Source organism: Notamacropus eugenii, chromosome 3 (genome assembly GCF_028372415.1).
Source record: "Notamacropus eugenii isolate mMacEug1 chromosome 3, mMacEug1.pri_v2, whole genome shotgun sequence".
Classification (NCBI taxonomy): Eukaryota; Metazoa; Chordata; class Mammalia; order Diprotodontia; family Macropodidae; genus Notamacropus; species Notamacropus eugenii.
This window is the reverse complement of record NC_092874.1, coordinates 47,520,764-47,539,282: the sequence shown is the minus strand read 5'-3', so window position 1 is coordinate 47,539,282 and position 18,519 is coordinate 47,520,764. Positions and strand designations below refer to the sequence as shown.

Genomic DNA, 18,519 nt, shown 5'->3' with positions numbered 1-18,519 from the left:
AATTTGCATTTCTTCCTTGAATTAATAGGGAGCCCCTGTAGTTTATTGAGGAGGGGAATGACATGGTCAGACCTCTGATTTAGGAAAATAACTCTTCAAGCTGTGACAAAGATGAATTGGAAAGGGGAGAGACTAGAGGCAAGGCTACCAATTAGCAGGCTATTGTAATAGGCCCAGGGAGAGGTGAAAAGGGCCTGAACTACGCAGCAAAAATCACGAGGTTTTTTTGCACCAGGTTCTAGCAGAAACTACCCCTTGGGGGAGTGAGGAGGAGTAGAATCCTTCCTTGATCTCTTTCCCAGATGACTCCTATTCATTCCTCTCTAAAGCCCTGAACACCCAGCCAGGCCAAGCAATGCCCATGGATTCCAACAATGGACCCAAGGCAAAAGCAGGAAAAAACAAAACAGTAACAAGCAAGAGAAAAAGAGTAGAAATAGAAAGGGAGTCAGGGAAAAGAGAAGAGGTTGGGGAGGGATGGGACGCATCAACAATTAGCTTGTCTGACCCTGAGAGAGATTTTTTTCTGAAAAACCGGATGCCAAATCCTGCAGGGTTGTTGTTGTTTTAATTCAGAAGTAGATAGATATCTTGCCAACTAAAGGATTTACTAGGAAACTTCTAAGAGGCTCAAGGGTTCCACCTAATCTCCTTGAATAGGTAGCAGTTGCCTTTGTTTTTAATTCAGATGAACGTCCACCAGAAATTACACACAAGAGCATCCTGAGACTTGTCCTAGCACAGCCAGAATAACTTGAATAAGGACTCACCCACCAATCCCAAGAGTCTATGGGACAGCTCAGAATAAATCCATCATCTGATACTAGAAAAATAATTAGAAGTCCTCACTGCCCGTCCCTTCCCAATCCCCCATGGGGGCTCATAGAATCAGTTCTCCATAGGACAAACAGGACTTTAAATACACCTGTGTAATACACCTCAAAGTAGGCCATGTGGATGACAGAAGACTTCAAAGGAGAATCACTGGACATCTGCTCCCTGAGCTCAGCACACTACCCAGTATAGAGTGGGAAGTGAGCAAATGAGAATGAATCAAGCAATCAGATTCTATGGGGAGTGTTTCTCCTTTAAAGTCGCACAGGATTATGGCTATTTTAGTCTTTTGAGGATATTAACTAGGATGAAATGTGTTCCAGAGGCTACAACTGACAAGAATCTATTCCTCTTTATGTCCCATTCATATTCCATTCAGTTATTTCAATATAAATAAATGAGAATATAAGTATAGCAAAGTAGGTTTGTTTTGAATTTTTTTAATGGTTAGAGGTAAGATAAAAAACAGAAAACAGGTAGCCTTTAAATCAAATCCTATCTTTAGATATCCCCTCCTTGATCCAGGAAGGCTTTCCTCCTTACCTTCGCAAATACCACAGCCCTTGCAACAATTCTACTAGATGGCACATTGTTTAAAGGTGTCATCATTTCATTGTTCCATTTCTTTTTCCTTGCTGTACCCTTTAAACTAGACATATCCCCTCCCTGGCCTTATTGCTATGACAAAACAACACACAGATCACAAAGGGTATATAGGGAGACAAGCTGAAACTTCCCCATAAAGATTGTGTAGACACAGATTCCCAGGGTGAATATGGGATTTGGTATTTCAAAGGTCATTCCTGGGTCTCCGCTTTGATGACTCATCTTAAATTGTTTGAATTCTTACAGACATAGTTAGCAGTTCTTATTTACATAATATCATCCACAGATCCATAAACTGACCAGCAGGGAAAGTTGCTGAGGTAGTCATGGAGAAAACAACAGGGCCAGCCCCTCCATTCTCCTTTCCCAAGCAATGCAACATCAATGAGCTACAGATTTCTACCAGTTGCGGATAGAAAAACCACAACCCTGTTCTGTGCCTTGGTTTTGTTTTGTTTTTTTTTCATTAAAAACCATGAATCTTTACCAAGAGAACAAGATGGTGGCATGCTGATGTGATGTTGACCACACAGTGCAAGAAACACCGTTATGTTAACCCTCTCACACACATCTTCATTTCAATAATTATGAAACAGACTCTTCCCCCCAAACCTCCCCATTTCACAGACGCATATAATCTCCAAAATGGACAGGGCCTGTGAGGGCCTGAATCATTTCTGCCTTGGTACCCCCAACATCAACATCTAGCAAAGGCCATGCCAGGCCAGGCGAGTGTTTACTAGATGACCGTTGTGTTTAAGTGAACTGAATGGGAAGGGAGACGTTTTCAAGGACAATTAGGCTGACAAAGTTTAGGTTAGAATGAAACTTTTTTTTATTAAAAAAAGAACAAATCCTGATGTTGTTGATTCATTTTTAAACTACAGAGACCAGGTTTTGGTTGTCCCTTAGGACAGAGCGGTATCAATAAATGAATTCAATTCTGTCTCTCAGCGATGTTTCACCTTTTCACTACTATGGGGACACAAGGTCTGCCTAAAAGGAAATGACCGTTTTTTTTTGAGGGATTTTCATTAAGTTTTCCAGGAGTCTTTTGTGATGAAATTTCAGTGAGGAACCTGAGCCACTTGGCCAGAGTTTCTCATTTCTAGGTTATAAGGGATTTGCCTTGAAAGACATTCATTTTCCCTGGAAAGGATGCATTTTTTCCTTGGAGAGGCATTCATAGCTATGAATTAACACTTCAGACACTCTGCAAAGTGACAGAGGGAGAAAGAATTTTCTGGTATTTGGATTATACTAACAGCACATAGGGCTGTCAGGTGAGTAGGGTTCTGAATTTAAGTCTCCAGAGAAGGAAATCAAAGGGTCCTAGGACAGAGACCCAGCACTGGAAAGAAAGCTACAGGCAATCTAATACAACCTTTTCATTTTGCAGATGAGGGCTAATTAGGAAGTTGAACTAATTCACACAGGTGATAGAACCATGGTTCAGACTTAGGTGCTTGGACTCCTACTACAGAATTCCCTTTATTACACAATGCCAGGATTTAAAGAGGGCCATTAGGTGGCCAAGTGGATAGAGTGCCGTGGTCTCGAATCAGAAAGACCCGAGTTCCAATCTGGCTTCAGACACTTCCTAGCTGAGTGACCCTGGATAAGTCATTTAACCCTGTTTGCCTCAGTTTCCTCTGTCAATTGAGATGGAGAAAGAAACAGCAAATGACTCTAGTATCTTTGCCAAGAAAACCCTCCAACGCTGAAGAGTCAAAACAAATAGCTTGAGGGTTAACTGGGTTATTAATTCAATTCAATCCAATAAGTATTCATTAAGCAGCAGGATGAACCAGGTGCTAGAGACCCAAAGATAGAAAATGGCTCAATTCCTGCCCTCAGGGAACTTGCTTAGTAAAAAGGAAATGATCCGATTACAGCAAGGAAACTAGCATTCTTCTGCATGAAGAGACAGAATCAAACAGGACATTTTACAATTCAAGGTAAGGTGCGATCGTGGGAAAAGAGAGATCCAGCCCAAGAGCTCAGGGAAAATTTCTGCAGAAAAAGTACAGTTCTGTTGTCAGGGAGGAGGGGACATCAAGGAGGGCATTACCAGGGAGTGGAAAAAGTAGCATTTGAAGTAGGAGGTTCTGGCTTCACATCCCAGCCCTGGGACTTTGGCTAAATCCCTTAAACTTTTGGGGCCTGTTTCCACAACACCTTGACCCTTTAAAACTAGAATTCTATGCTATGTTCAGTCCAACCCCATATCTGGCCAGGAAATCTTCCTAAACCTAGGACAAGTGGTTATCCAGCCTTTGCTAGTAGACTTCAAGTAACCGGGAGCTGGAAGGGACAATCCTCCAAGGTGGCCCACCCCACTGACGGAGAGGAAATTTCCCCTTCCATCGACTGCTAGAATACCCACGGAGATATCTGGCTGTATTTATCAACATACTGTCATCCACAGAGTTACTCTCTGGGAAAGATGCTAAGGAAACCACGGAGACCTTAGGGAAGGTTACTCCTCATCCACACACAATCCTTCCAGAAAAAGCAGGGCTGGATGGGAAGTTATTTAGAATCTAGACGCATTCAATCTCCCCCCAAAATTGGTCGAAGGAGCCTAGAATTGAGAAGCGAATCAATCATGAAGGGGCTAGCAGAGAGCTGTAAATTAACTAACCAAAGGGCGTAATCCTACTTCTGGTAAAAAAATGACATGCAAGGCACATACACCCTTCAACAATTCAAGTATCCCCACCTCTAATGTTACACAGCACACAGATAAAATGTGGGGATGACTAGACGAGCCACGGGGCTGGTGAAAATTCTTGAAACCCGAAGCATTTTCTATAAAACTACAGAGAACTGCCAACGACTCAGCTCCACGAATGTTCTCATTTTTAATCTCTCGAAAATTCCCCACTTAGTGAAATAAAAACGTGGGGGTCCCCAGAGGGTTTCTTTGGTCAGGTCCCTAAAACGGCCCGAAGGGGCTGGCAAGGCTGGGACAACGTCATTTGGGGCACACTCGGGCTGGGCAGGCATTATTGCTTATTAATGAGTCTCTGAAACGAGGATTCCTTATTTACTAGGTGCTGGGCACAGTGCTGAGTGCTGAGGACACAAAGAAAGGCAAAAAACAGCACCCCTCTCAAGCAACTCACGGTAGAATGGAATGTGTAGCATAGAAGATAGTTCTCAAGTACAGCTACAAGTTTGGTAATGCAGCCAAGCAAGATTCCCTCCTCTAAGTCTCAGTTTCTCCAACTAGAAAATGGAGAGATAGAATACTTGAGCGGTCTATCTTGGGGGGCTGGGGAGGGGGGTGGGGAGCTGTCCTGAGGCTCTGGAGCCAATTGTCCGACAATAGCAAGCTGCACAGATTGCAAGCCAAATTCCCTCCTCTAAGCCTCAGTTTCCCCATCTAGAAAATGGAAGTATAATGGCTTGAGTTTTCTATCTTATATGCAGTTGGCCAAGGTGATTCACCCACCCGAGCCTCAGTTTCCCCACCTGTAGAATGGGGATCCTAATATTTGGGGGCACCTATCTTCCTCAGCAGCCCCACCAAGCCAGGATGGGGCCCCTGCCTGGCCTGACGAAGCCCTCTGGATCCGCGTCCTTTCCCGCCTCCGCGCGTGGCCCCCGCCGCCCCCTGGGCTGCCGGGCGCTCGCTCACCTGACCACGTTGGGGTGCTCGAAGGTCTCCAGGTGCCTCAACACCGCCACCTCGCGGATGGTGGAGAGCGGCATGCCCTCCTCCCCGGTCTGCACCCGCACGCGCTTGAGCGCCACGAAACGGCCTCCGTTCTTCAGGTCCCGGGCCTTGAACACCTTCCCGTAGGCGCCCTCGCCGATCTCGGCCACGCACTCGTACTGCTGGTCAGCCCGGCTCAGGCCGTCCTTGTCCATGCCGCCGCCGCCGCTGCGGCCGGGCCGCCGGGCCGGTGCTGCCCCGGGCGGAGGAGGAGGACGAGGAGCTGGCGGTGGAGGACTAGGGTCCTGCCGCTGCCGCTGCCGCTGCCGCCACCCGGGCTCCCGCTGCTGCCGCTGCCTCTGCCTCCGCTGCCTCCGCTGCCTCCGCTGCCGCCTCTGCCGCCGCCGCTACCGCAGCTGCCGGACGGACGCGGCGGCCGCCACCTCCTCCTCCTCCTCCTCCTGCTGCTGCTCCTCCTCCTCCGCTCCCCCTCTCGCACTCTGGGTTGCTGCTGCACACACTCCTCGCCCTCACCCCCGCGCGTGCGCCCCCAGCCCCCACGCCTCTCGCTCCTGCTCGGGGCACCCGGCTGCTCCCCACCCGCAACCCTGCTGCTGCTGCTGCCGCAGTCCAGACGATCGAGGGGTCCCGGGGGAGCGCTCCTTAATCCCAAACCATTTCACCTAAAAGAGAAGGGGGGGGAGAGAATTAAGTGCCTTCAAGCATCCTGGGGTTGGGGGCAGCTCCCGGATCCCTCCCAAGCCTCCTACCCTCCACCCCCACCTTGCCCTTGAATCCTCCAGGATTCCCTGGGCACTTGGCTGCGCTGAGGCCGGTAAGGAAACAGCCCGTCTTTCTCTCCCTGCACGAGGTTGACCTGTATTTGTACCCGAGAGCTCCCCGGAGAAGAGGCTGGGGCCCCCGCGGGGAAGGAGGGAATCGACTTGGACACAGCTTCAGCAAGGGGAGGGCGGAGGGCGCCGTGGGATCCGATAGGAAGCGGGGAGTCTGAGGGCACTCTCGTCTCCTAATCTTCACCTTTATATTCTGGGCGTCCCCAAAGCCTTTGTGGTTCTAAGCTATTAAGACTTAAAACTACTCTAAGACTATGGGGACACTAAACATAATTTGGGTGCATTTCCAAAACCTCGCACTGCCCCTAGGGAGTGGGATTTGCAAACCGGTCAAGTCAACCAACATTTATTAAGCACTTACTAAGTGTAAAATACTGTGCTAAACTTTTGTGTGTGTGTAGTGCACTACGAAAGGTGGGAGCGTTGGAGTACTTGTGAGTAAAGCCGTAGGAAGGACCCTGCGGGGCAAAATTAGGGGTGGGGGTGCAATAAAGTCTGGTTAAGGCTCCTAGGAGCAATAGCTTTTTTTTTGCTTCCAGGCCTTACTTGGGGGACTCTCCACCAAGCCCCATCTTTGAGGAGGGGGATGGGGAGACCGAGAGGGAGGATGGGAGCAATAGCATTCTTTCCTTTGACTGTGAGGACCTCCCTCCTAGAAGCAGCACTAGCCGGCCCAAGTCTCTGCCCCGCACTTACGCAGAGGAGGTGGTGCAGGGGGTTCGACAAAAGGGAGGAAACCGACTGCAGTGGGGAGAATTTCTCCCGGGGGAGCATCGCATGGATATTCCTCCATATTACCTCCTCTACAGTCATCCCAGAAGAAGATTAGCCTAATTCTGTATTTCCCTGGAATTCTTTCCAAAGGGTTCCTCCCCTAGAACAAGCCTCAACTCCCACACTCACCCTCCACCCTTTCTTCCTCTAACTACGCAGAAGGTATGGAGGGGGGGAAGAGAAGAGAGATGGCAATTTTGAGCCCTGGAGGTATTCGAGGAAGTGGGGGGGGTGGAGTTAGTTTTGCCCCGGGCGGGGCAAAGCAGCTCTGTGCCCTGTGGGCACGGACCAGCCTGGGAACCTCAGCTCTGTCGTCTTCCCTCCGAACCCTGCACAGGTCTCAGATGCCAACCAGGTAGCCGGCAATTTATTCTAACTTCGGACTTTAGGGAAATGCACTAATAGTAGCTGGAACAGCTCTAAGAAAACCCCGGGGTGTGGGGTGGCAGCCTGCTAGGAGAGATCTCCACCGGTTACAGTTTGGAGGACAATACGCCAGCCCCTGGGACCGCCTGCAGTTTGGGGGCGGGGGCCTGGAGAAGGGCAGACCCCGCTCTCCCCACCCCCATTCATCCACTCTGACCTTGCTGCTTCACCCCAACCCCCCTGCGTTCCGGGCCCTGCATTTTTCACCCCAGCAACCTCTCGGAATTGGAAGATTCTGAAGTACCTGAGAGGTTCAATCCCAGGTCCGCTCGCCTTTGGTCATTAATTACAAAGCAACAAGCGATAATGAATGAAAGTAGCGACCACAATAGACTTCAAGGAGAGCAGAAGTCAGAGAACTGTGTAAAAAAAAACCCTACACTCACACACGTCGCTCAAAGTTTTCCTTAAATGGTGAGGGCGAAATCACTGGAAACACGCTAAATAAGAGTCTCTGGGACCTCCCCACTGTGGGTCTAGGGCCACACAGGTAGCCGCCGTCGAGGCCCGGCTCTGCCATCCTGAGACACCATCCTCTAGCCCAGGGCTCCTGCCTAGCCGAGCTAGGAGCCTTTCTGTCACCAGAGGCAAAGCCTGGAGGTGTCCCACCCCCAGAGAAAAAAAATAAGCCTGAAAGTCCAAAATTGCCTCCACCCCCGTCTGGGGGAGAGGGGCTTTCTGCTGGGCTTATCCTCTCCTTGCCCCCAGCGTCTTTTTCTCCCTCACTTCTCTCTCTCTGCTTCTTAGTCTCACCTTTCCCTTTCTTTTTCTTTCTTTCTTCTGGGTTTCCCTTTCCTCTGCCTCTCCCCCTTCCCCAGCCCCCTTTCTCTGCTGCCGGCCCAGGCTCAGTCTAAGACACAAGCAGGAGAGCTGGTGCTTTTCCCCCTCTTCTCTCTCTCTCTCCCTCCCTTACTTTTTTTTCCTTGCTTTCCCACGCTGGCTGAATGTGACTTGACCCCATTTCAAAAAAGTTTGACATAGTGCTTCAACATTTCCGCATTCCTCCGCGACTACAAAGGCTGCAGCCGCCTCCTTCTGCTTTCTGTCTCGGCTCTCTCTCTTCACAGTCAATGAAATCCTTCATGTGCCTCAGCCGAAGCCTGCCAAATACCGTCAGGGTCGCCACTAGCGCAATGACAAGAGGCGAGCCATAGCCAGGGGAAAAGACACACAGCTAGCGACGCACAAATGCGCAGACGTCGGCAAAGACGTGCGTGTGCATGGATGCATACAGACCATATGTGTCCTGCACGTGGCCAAGTTAGTCGCTCCCCGGGGCACTAGCTCAGGGCCACGTATTTTTGCTAGGGTTCCAGGGCTTTGGTGAAGGGGGGGGGGTGGAGGTGGGGGAGAGTGTGCCTCTGGGGGTTTTGTTTTTTAAACGGAAGCATCACTTAGGAGCAGATGCAAATGTATATTCTAGTGTCATCTTAAAAGCATGGACGCCAACGGATTTTGGACACAAGTCCAAGGACATTTGCAAGCCTGTTGAAGTGGACATCAAGGGGCCTGTTGTTTAATTATCGCGTGGCGGGGAGTTAACAGCTCCCCCACTAGCGTCCCCAAGGACGCGGGAGAAGGAGAAGAAATACCTGGGGGGTGGGGGGATTGGGAGACAAGGGTGTTCCCTGAAGGAGATAGATACAAGGGTTTTAAAAATGCTAACTGGAGAGTGTGATGTCAGTTTAAAGTTCCTACTGGAAAAGTTCAGATGAGGCCGAAGAGCCCCGGAGCTGCAGTGTTTGTGTTTATGCCCGCGGGGAGGTGGGGGTGCAGGGGACTGGCGGGGCGTTCGGGGTCCCCACGAGTAAGGATGGGCAACTGAGCCCGGTGCCAAGGGCAGCGGGCCATACAACTGACACCCCCCCCCCAGCCCTCCCCCCGTCTGCATTCCAAAGCGTCCTTCATCCTGATCCTCGGGGGTTCCGGCGGGGAAGGGGTTAACCCGAGCCAGGGCTGCGACGCCCCCTCCCTTCCCAGGCCCCCCCAAAATCCCCTTCCCCAGGCGCGTCCCCCCACCTCGCTGAGCTCCCTCACCTGGAGGGGCCCGGCCGACTCCCCCCCGGCCGTCCAGGGAGTCAGTCCCTCCGCACGTGTTGGGCAGTCGGCGCGGAGCAGGTAGCCCGGCAGCCGGGGCCGGGGCTTGGGGGGCCCGGAGAGCCGAGACCAGCGGAGCGGCGGCGGCAGCAGCGGCGGCTGGGGCCGGGGCCGGGGCCGGGGCTGGGCCCCACTCGGGGGCGGGGGAAGGAGGAGACTGGCTCCCTCCCAGGGCCCCACCCGGCCGAAGGGAGGGGGTCGCGGGGGGACGCGAGGCACCGACTGGGGTCCCGGCTCGGAGCGCAGCTGAAGGCGAATGTGCAAATGAAAGCCTTCCGGAGGGAGGAGAGGCAACCCCAGACGGGCCGCTTCGGGGGCCCCCTCTCCTGCTCCGCTCTGCTCAGCTCCCCTCCCGCAGCCCGCACTCCCGAGCTGGGGGCGGGGAATTCCTAAATGAAAGTTTCCGGCTTTCACTGGGGGTTGGGGGGAGAAAGCGGAGCCTGGGTTCTCGGGGACCACTGGGGTGGGCTGGCCGAGGTGGAGCTACTAGATGGTAAACTCCCGGAGGGCAGCGACCTGGCCCGGGAGATGGAGCCCGGAGCCTAGCGCCGAGCCCGAGTGGGCGTGAGGAATGGAATTGGAGCTGGCCAGGCTTCTGGCTCTGTTGTGTGCTGGAGGGGGTGGGAGAACCCCAAACAACTCGGAGTCCTTCCGAGGGGCCAAGGGGGTAAACACTGCACCAGAAACTTATCATCAGGGCAAATCCAGAGCCGTGCTCAGTCCCCCCCACCCCTTTTTAAAGTGGCTGCCTGAACAGCTTGCAGAGAGGAAAACACTCTTCTGTCCGAGCACTTTTCATTTTCAGGATGAGCTACATTGTTTTTGTTTGCTTCGCTTCCTTTGGGAGCTGTCAGGCACTCGTATAGTTAACGATCTCGGTGATGAGGCTGGATGGTTCACAATTATTAAGTAATTACCAGCTGCTGAGGCTCACTAAGGCATTTCTGGTAAGCTAAAAGACTGAACTTGAGTTTTTAAAAAAAGATATAAGATAATAGTTAAAGAAAAACTAGAATGTGATTTGATGAGTTGCAACTCAGATGCATTATTTGGAATGCAGAAATATGAAACCTTTAAAAAAAAAAATCCTGACCTGCTGAGAAAACCTTAAAAATTAATTGAGATGAAAAGGAGGTTTTTGAGGGGAAAATCTTCATGATTTATTTTACAGAAGATTTTTTTTTAATGAGTGCCATATTGGAAATAGGTAAGTGTCCCAAAGCAAATGTCGTTTATTTGTGAAATTCCAGAAACACTTTAAAATCAAATTAAGAAATCGTATTTTTTTTTGTTTTGTGGGAAAAATTTTAATCCTTCAGAATTCTGATTTGCATTTGAAAATATTCTCATTGCAAATAGTATCTGGCTTTGTTGAATTAAACTTTATTTTTCCAGGCTACTGATTGCACAGTGTGATTTTTGTTCTTCATTAACAAAAGATTACATTCTATATAGCTGTGTAAGTGATAGTGATTAAGTTTTTAAAAAATCTTCAAGGCTTCACATTTGGAATTCCATTAAATCGATTATCTTAACTTATAAATATATTTTAAATGATAGAAAGGACTAATTCTGTGTAAACAAAGCTAAAATGTTACTACATAAACCTGATAATTTGAAATAAATTTTCTGTAGAGATTATCCTTTAATTCAATAAATTTGTGAACAACCTATCTTTTTTAGATAGGTCTCTAAGCAATTCACATGACTTGAAGATTTTAGAGGGTAATCTTCAGGTTCTGTGTTTTTAGAGCCATCATGAAATGGATAAAATATACATTCTGATTGTCCCATAAAATTCAAGTTAAAGCCTAAAACATACAATTGCAAGTGGCATTGGTGATTATCATACTTATTAGTATTTTTAAAAACCAAAACAGCAGAAGGGTATGGTTAATATTAATGAAGGCATTTTAAGCTAGAAGCAATTGTCAATAAATGATCACAGCCTTAACTCACAATAAGAACAGTTTCAGTAAACAAACAATTTGAAATATAACAAAAGAGCTGTGAACAGTTTCAAGATTTTCAGAAGGGGATTCTGTCTACACTGAATTCCTTTCTGTGTTGTCACTGAATTGGTCAACATTTAAATCTTGGCTGGAAATTCCTCAACTGAGTGTTATGAGAAGTCTTGCTCACATAAATCACAGTGAAACAAGTCATATATATTTTAACACAGAGTTCAGATGGTTTTATATAGTCTGCTTTCATTCATATTGCTTACCTTTTATGTTGATTTAGCCTCACTCATCCATTTTTTGGTGGTAGTTCCTTGGTTATGATTAATTTATATCCAGTTCATGTTTAAAAAAAAAAAGTGCCCAGAGGCTTATCTTAAGTTAAGTACAGTTAGTCAACACCAGAATGTTTTTGTTTATGGATAACATCTCCTGAAGGTAACAGGTTATCACAACAAAATGTGTATGAAGTTTATAAACAATGAACTAAATTTAATTTCCATTTGATGAGGTCTTCTTCCACTGAACTCAAGAACACTGACTTAATGTCAGTACTTTGATATTACCCTCATCAGAAATCCTGAGTTATAAAACCATTTTATTGATGTTATATTGGAAAATTAGAATTCCTGGATTTCATTTTCCTTAAATATACTGTTTTAGGTTGCTTTAAACTGCAAAATAAACAGATATGTAAATAAAATATTTGCAAATAATTACATTAAGATGGAATTTTTTAAAAAGGTAGTCTTCCTTAAGAATAAGGATAATTATAGCTTCTCCCCCACAGGATTGTTGTCAGATAATATATATATAATATATGATATTTTGTAAGCCTTAAAGCCCTGTGTAAGTGCCAGCTGTTATTACTGTTATTAAATTATTAAAAATATTTTGTGTTTAGTTGAAAAAATAAAAATATTTTTCAGAAAGTGATCAGTGCTCAGATGAATTTGCACCATCATTTATGTATAATTACACATTTTTCTACAGAAGCCAAACTTTCACTGTTCCAATAAAAACATTTCTTCATCATCAGTATCTTTCAACTAAGCTCCCTGAAATTGTAAACTTATGATTTTTATCTTGTAAATTTTACCTTTCTAACTAACCTAAAAGCTGCTGTTTTCTAACAGATAGTAGAATACAATGTTATGTCATATTTTTTCCGTGATGTTTTCATTTCCTTCTTTTCAAAATAGAGCCTTGACATATTGCTCTGTATTTCATGTAAAAACAAGTCCTATGTAAAGTCGTCCTACTTTCTTAAAAGTCTGAATTTTTTCATGTTTGTGTTTCAGTCTTTGATATAATCTTACTTGTCACCTATTTGAAAGTGACCTGCAGATTTTTTACCTTTTTATTGTTAACTTTGACCTGGTAAACTCTATTTGAGCATGCAAGATCAAAAGATTTTTATATTTGCTGCAAAAAGGTAAACAAAACAAAAAAGCATCCTTAGTAACTACAATCTAATAGGGCTTCAAAATTAAAAAAGAAAATACTTAGACACTTCTTACCTTTTTGAATATTGTTTTCATATTCTATCATCACTTTTTAGCATGTCCATAATATATTCATTGTGTAATTGTCCTGTTTGAGATTATCACCTAGCCTTGTTTCCTTTCCCCCTTTTGCTCAAGAATTAGATAGATATATGTATCTATATCTATATCTATATATATATATGTATTTCTACAAATACCTTTACGGGAATAGCATGCTGCTTCAACCTGTGTTGAAACAAATTCTTGAGATCCTACGCAACTTCTTTGGGAACTCTGAATAATCTGAAAAATACCACAAAATCCTATTTGTGAAAGATAATGATGATAGTTTTGAATTTTTGTCAATTTTATAGAGCCCCAATGTTTTCATTAATTTTTAAAAAGTTGTAATGATTTTATCTTTTACTTAAAGTATAACCCCAGAGTTGTATTGCCATCACCGTCTTTGGTTCTATCAAAAGATGTGAGGAGGATTTTTTTAGATTAAATAATTCAGATTAGCCATTCAAAATACCAACCCTTGTGGTAGTGGTGATAAAACTGTAGATAAACAAAAGGCAAGAAAGTCATCCCTGGATAGTGTCTTTGGTGAGCTGCTGGACATACACAGGTACCTGTGAGTTAAACATATGTGTTAAGCACACGATGAGATTGTGGGGGCAATAGATTGACTATGAACACACTAGATAGGGAACATCTAGGCAACCTAATGTTTTTTTTAGAAGGAATTGCATTTATGTCTGTCTCATTATGCCTTATTAAATAAGATTATCTAGCTGATGTATCCATATTCATGAAATTCTGATTTATATTTTCTTATTTTATATTTTCCCTTGGTACACAGATAACATAGATCAGCTATAACCCCTTGGCCATTTTGAAGAGCATGGCATCATTCTGTGAATCAAAGATTTTACCATTTCTTTTTCAACCTCTACTATCAACCAACTAGTTTCTTCCTAAAGTCACTTAAATCCTCTCTTTCTAGTTTCTGTATCTATGAACTGAGGGCAATTTTTTCCTCCAAAAAAAAGAAAATCAACCCTTTGCCTCTGGAATTCTCATACCTTTCCCCTATCTCCATCTCTAAGGATGCCTCTAGAAATATGTTTATAAGTCATCAGGTGAACAGTTTTCATGAAATTTTAATAAAGGTAAATGTACTAATTCTAGTATCATTATAGGTAGATGGTTTCTGATCTGTCTCAGAAAAGACCAGTCCTAAATAGTGCAGAATATGACTGATGATGACTTTGGAATAGGCAGAAGAATATTTAAACACACTTGGTATTTGCTTTTGCTTAAAGAGATGGTTTGAGGATTCAGGTAACTGGGAAATCTGGCTTCCTTGGCTGAAACCAAATCAGATTTCTGGTTGTTACTTGGTTCAAATATTGGGTAGACATTAATGATTATTTACATGAAAAAAAATACTTAAAAAAATTATTAAGTAAATTTTAAGATTTTTTTTCCTTTTAGGTAATTTAAATTTTAAAAGGTCTTTATTTTTGTAATGCCACATTGTGAACTCTTACTAAGAGGGAAAAAAAGAAGAAAAAAAAGAACATTTAAGCACTAATAATCCTAATGGTTTTTTTTAAAAGCCAAAGGTAAGCTGTGATGAAGTAAATTTGATACAACATAACTTTCTGGTTTTGGGAAACTTGCTCATACTTGACAATGCTGTTATCTCTGCAGGAGCTAAATCTTAGTGCAATAGCTCTTAAAGCGTGGTTGACCAAGAGTCTTTCATGGGGTCCACAATGTCAAAACTATTATCATAATGATATTAAGATGTTATTTGCCTATTAAAATACTTCTCCCTTTTCCAACTACACATCTCTATGAGGCCAGATTTTCTTCATATCCTTCGACCAAAACAAGATATCACAACAAATTGAATGCAGAGGCAGATATGAGAATCCAACTATCTTCTATTAAGCCAGACTTTAAAGAGAGGGCAAAAAATATGTAGAACAATGCCATTCTTTTAAATAAACTTCTTTTGTTTTGGAGTATTGTTTTCATAAAAATGTTCTTTTTGTTAACATGTAATGGGTTTATCATTGTTATTTTAAAATGAATAACATAAATATTTTTAAAATTTATTCATTTTGAGTTCTAGTGTGGTAAATAGAAATAGATGGAACCCATACAGGCAAAATCTATTTTGAGGTCCTCAATAACTTTTAAGATTGTAAAGCCATCCTGAGACCAAAAGTTTAAGAACTGCTGTCCTACAGGATAGAATACTTGACTCATGAATCTGGAGGCTTGGGTTTATCCCTCACTCTTCCTCACACATTTCTTCAGACCTTAGAGACCAGTTACTTAACCTCTCAGTGCTTTAGTGTCTACATCCATAAATTGGAGTTGTTTCTGAGAAGTGATAATCCTTCAGAAGGATGCTATCAAGAAAAGATTAGATAATGCAAACAAATTGTTCTGCCCTCTCCAAAGAAGGTAATATAGTTCAGTAGAAAGAACTCTGAACTAAGACACAGAAAATCTGAATTCTACCCTTGGTTGTGATATCCCTGGTGATTCGATTTGACAAACATTTATTAAGTCCTAGATACTATAGGTATGAATAAGATAGTTCTTGACCTCATGGGACTCAGAATCTAGAAGGAGAGAGAAGATTTGAAAATGAATAATAACAATCTGTATTCTCAAATGCTAAATGCATAAGGAAAAATATAGAGGGCCGTGAGATTTCCAAAGAGACAAGGTGTGAACGATCAGAGAGAAGGTGACATCTAAGCTGCGCCTTATATAGGACAGGAAGAATTTCTGCATTTTTAGCCTTAGTTTCCTTAGTGTTAAAATGAGACACATGCACTGCATTGACTTTGAAGGAATCCAGCTCTAGAAGTCCATGGTGAAGATAATACCTACTCACTTATCTACCTATAGTCTCGGCCCACACTGAAAGATGTCAACAATTTTCATGGTTTTCCTAAGATTACTATCAAATTAATTCTTCTTAAATATTTTTATTTAGCAAAGGGACATTTAGGAAATAGAGATCTAGGTTTGAAGTCAGAAAGACCTAGATTTACATCATAACTCTTGACACATTTTTTCACCAATCAACAAGCATTTTAAAGCACCTACTAGGTGATAGGCATTTTGCAAGGCACTTGCAAAGACAAAAGTAACAGTCCCCACCCTCGAGAAGTTTACATCCACATTTAACTATGTAACCTTAGGGAAATCTCTTAACAGCTCAGAGGCTCAGTTTACTTGCCTGTAAAATGAAAGGGTTGAACCAGGTGACCTGATTTCTTCCAACTTGAAATCTGTGTTGCCATCATGTATAAAAATGAACTTGTAACTTTAAAGTGTTAGAGCAATGTCATTTGTCATTTATTATTGTTTCACATATTGAAAGGGTTTACTTTAATATAGCTCTGTGTTAAGCCTTGACAAAGCATTTTATATACCTCTTAGCAGGATCATAGACCATTTTGGTAGTCTAGTGATGTCTATGTATCCCTTCTCAGGAAAAAAAAAACCATTTTAAAATAGATATAATAAAATATCTAGAATTATAAATGAAAGAGATCAGGGAGAAGTACAGTTACCAATTTTTTTTTTTAAAGTTTACAGATACCTGTTTAAGAATCCTTGTCTCAGAGGCAGAAGGAACTTAGGTGAACCATCTTATTTTTTTTTAGAAGAACATCTTAGAGGCAAATTATTGACTCCAAATCACACAGCTTTGTAATAAATAATGTGAAATCCAGTAATCCATCTACATTGTGTGGTTCTACTCTACTTGAGTTCAGTGAAAGTTAGTTTTAGCAGGAGCCCTTTCCTCCCCTTTCTTCATTAGCTTTCTTAAGCCAATTTATTAAGTGGAATGTGAAATTTCAGAATGTATTATACCTAGATACCACTGTTTTTTAAAGTAACTTTCAGAAAGGAAAAATGTTTTCTTGAAAAAAAGGAACTTGGAGCTTAAAATAACAAACTAATTTTAAGAGCTATTTAAAAAAAAAAAGAAACAGTCTGTGAAATGATGACATCAACATATGGAGCTCCATGCATTGGACCTGAGAGTTATCTGGATCACTGAGAAGTCACTGTGTGCCCGGTGTCACACAGCCAGTATGAATCAGGGGCAAGACTTGACCAGGTCTTCCAGACCCTGAAGCTGGCTAGCTCTCTATCCACTAGGAAGCATTAGGTAACACTTTTTTGCGCATTTATATTAGTTTTATAGTTATTTTAATCAGTAAATAATAAGTTATTGTTTTATTATTAAATTAATATTTAACTCAGAAGAACGTAAAGCTTTGAAGGTTCTGTTCACACAATGCAGCTACCATGTAGATGGCGAATGACACAGAGTTACAATGACACAGAGTTACAGAGGTAATTTCAATCTACCATCCTCTAAGTAATAGCATCTAGCAGGGTGTTAAACAGGGCAATAGACATTCATCGAAGGTGTTCTCTAGGGTCATGTAAGGAAGATGGGGCAGCATGGCAGGGTGGATCGATTGCTGGACTTCCAATCAGAAAGACCTATCTCTGACTCTTAGCAGTTGTGTGATCATTGGCAAGTCACTTACCATTTCTGAACTTCATTTTTCTCTTTTGTATAGTGGGACCAATAGTATCCATATAACACTTTGCTGTATACTACACCTTAATATAGGAGAGGATCCAGGAGGACTAGCACCTCTGGTGTGCGAGCTTTCTGAGCTTCTCGTCTACCTTTGGGGTCCATCTTTCACCTCTCCCCTGTGGCTCCCAGAAGCTATAGCATGTGCAGCAGCCATACCCTGGTAAAACCATCTTGTCAGACAGGCTAAACCAGGTTGAAGGTAATCAACAGGCTTCAAACCTTGTGAAGCAGGGAGAAGTCTACCCCAAGCATGTGAAGACTTCCCCTGCTGAAATGGGTGGATGAAAATAATTTGTTCTAATGGCTATGAAGGAAGATTAAATTCATGCTGTGGAGTACTCTGAATTTGGTCATGTATCAAAGATGCCACAGCCATCCACTGCATTTCCAGTCATCTTGACTTTTTTCCTGCCACCAGATTTCAATGAATCAAGAAGAGAGAGAGAGAGGCTGACAACTTTGTGCAACTCTGTCTCACTTAAATCCAATTCACCCATGAGTTAAGCCATGGTACCATTGGTCCACTTGGAAAATAAAAGACCACCCCCACCAATACCTAAATACATTTAGCAACCTGAGATCCAACAGTATACTGAGAAAGCAACTGTGAAAATAATTAACTGTAGTAACTTAAGAATTCTTTCCAAAGGGTTTTGAAGTTTGTAAAACATCTTTCCAACGGAAAGGAGCTGTGGGATGATCTACAGTCCTAAAAGTCGAAGCTATCTATTATAGCTCAATGTTTGTTCAGTTGTAAAGCTCCTCTTAATATGTATCTATCAATACTGCTCAGACTCTTAGAACCTAGACTTCGAAAGGGCGTTTTTTGCACTGTCACTTTGTTTAATGTCATGTACAGATAAGTCTTAATAAATGACTTGTATTGAAAATACTTCCATTTTCCACTAAAGCAGTTGACATCTAAGCAGAATGATCTGTCTTCACACAAGTAATGGAAATTGGGTCTTTTATGTAGAAAGTCTTTGCAAGGTAGCTGTTTTTCCATGAACACACTTTCTGAGCCAAGCACTCATCAAACTGAGAAATGATTGGATATTATAACACCTATCATTCCCTGCATAACCAGAACAGGAGACCACATGGATATGTAAGTTTCTAGCCTTCTTATGACAGTACTCCGATACTTAATCTATCTGAATAC

At 43.4% G+C, this 18,519-nt stretch overlaps 2 protein-coding genes across 3 annotated transcripts in view; both read right to left on the bottom strand.

Moving 5' to 3' along the window:
* The window catches only part of CDK6 (cyclin dependent kinase 6), a 274,513-nt gene extending 269,014 nt beyond the window's left edge, over nucleotides 1-5,499 (bottom strand). Inside the window, exon 1 of one of the 2 annotated variants that reach the window (XM_072651508.1) lies at nucleotides 5,084-5,499. In XM_072651508.1, the coding sequence (XP_072507609.1) occupies nucleotides 5,084-5,316 (233 nt within the window). In that variant the 5' untranslated portion in view covers nucleotides 5,317-5,499. The remainder of the gene's footprint in view (nucleotides 1-5,083) is intronic. The other variant, XM_072651509.1, reaches the window with a different exon arrangement.
* A 123-nt stretch (nucleotides 5,500-5,622) lies between these two features.
* LOC140531805 (uncharacterized) lies at nucleotides 5,623-17,459 on the bottom strand. Its single transcript, XM_072650517.1, has 3 exons — nucleotides 17,412-17,459; nucleotides 9,193-9,735; nucleotides 5,623-5,784 (listed from the first exon to the last, which is right to left on the bottom strand). Exons 1-3 carry the CDS (start codon nucleotides 17,457-17,459, stop codon nucleotides 5,632-5,634), a joined length of 744 nt encoding a protein of 247 aa, XP_072506618.1. The 3' UTR covers nucleotides 5,623-5,631.
* Nucleotides 17,460-18,519: the final 1,060 nt, after the last annotated feature.

Bases quoted from the DNA above. Each gene is read 5' to 3' on its own strand.
- LOC140531805 (XM_072650517.1), bottom strand. From the start codon at position 17,459: ATGGACCCCAAAGGTAGACGAGAAGCTCAGAAAGCTCGCACACCAGAG. The intron at 9,736-17,411 runs GTGCTAGTCCTC...ACCATCTAGTAG, and splicing joins AGAAAGCTCGCACACCAGAG to CTCCACCTCGGCCAGCCCAC. The intron at 5,785-9,192 runs GTGAGGGAGCTC...CTTCTCTTTTAG, and splicing joins AGTCGGCCGGGCCCCTCCAG to GTGAAATGGTTTGGGATTAA.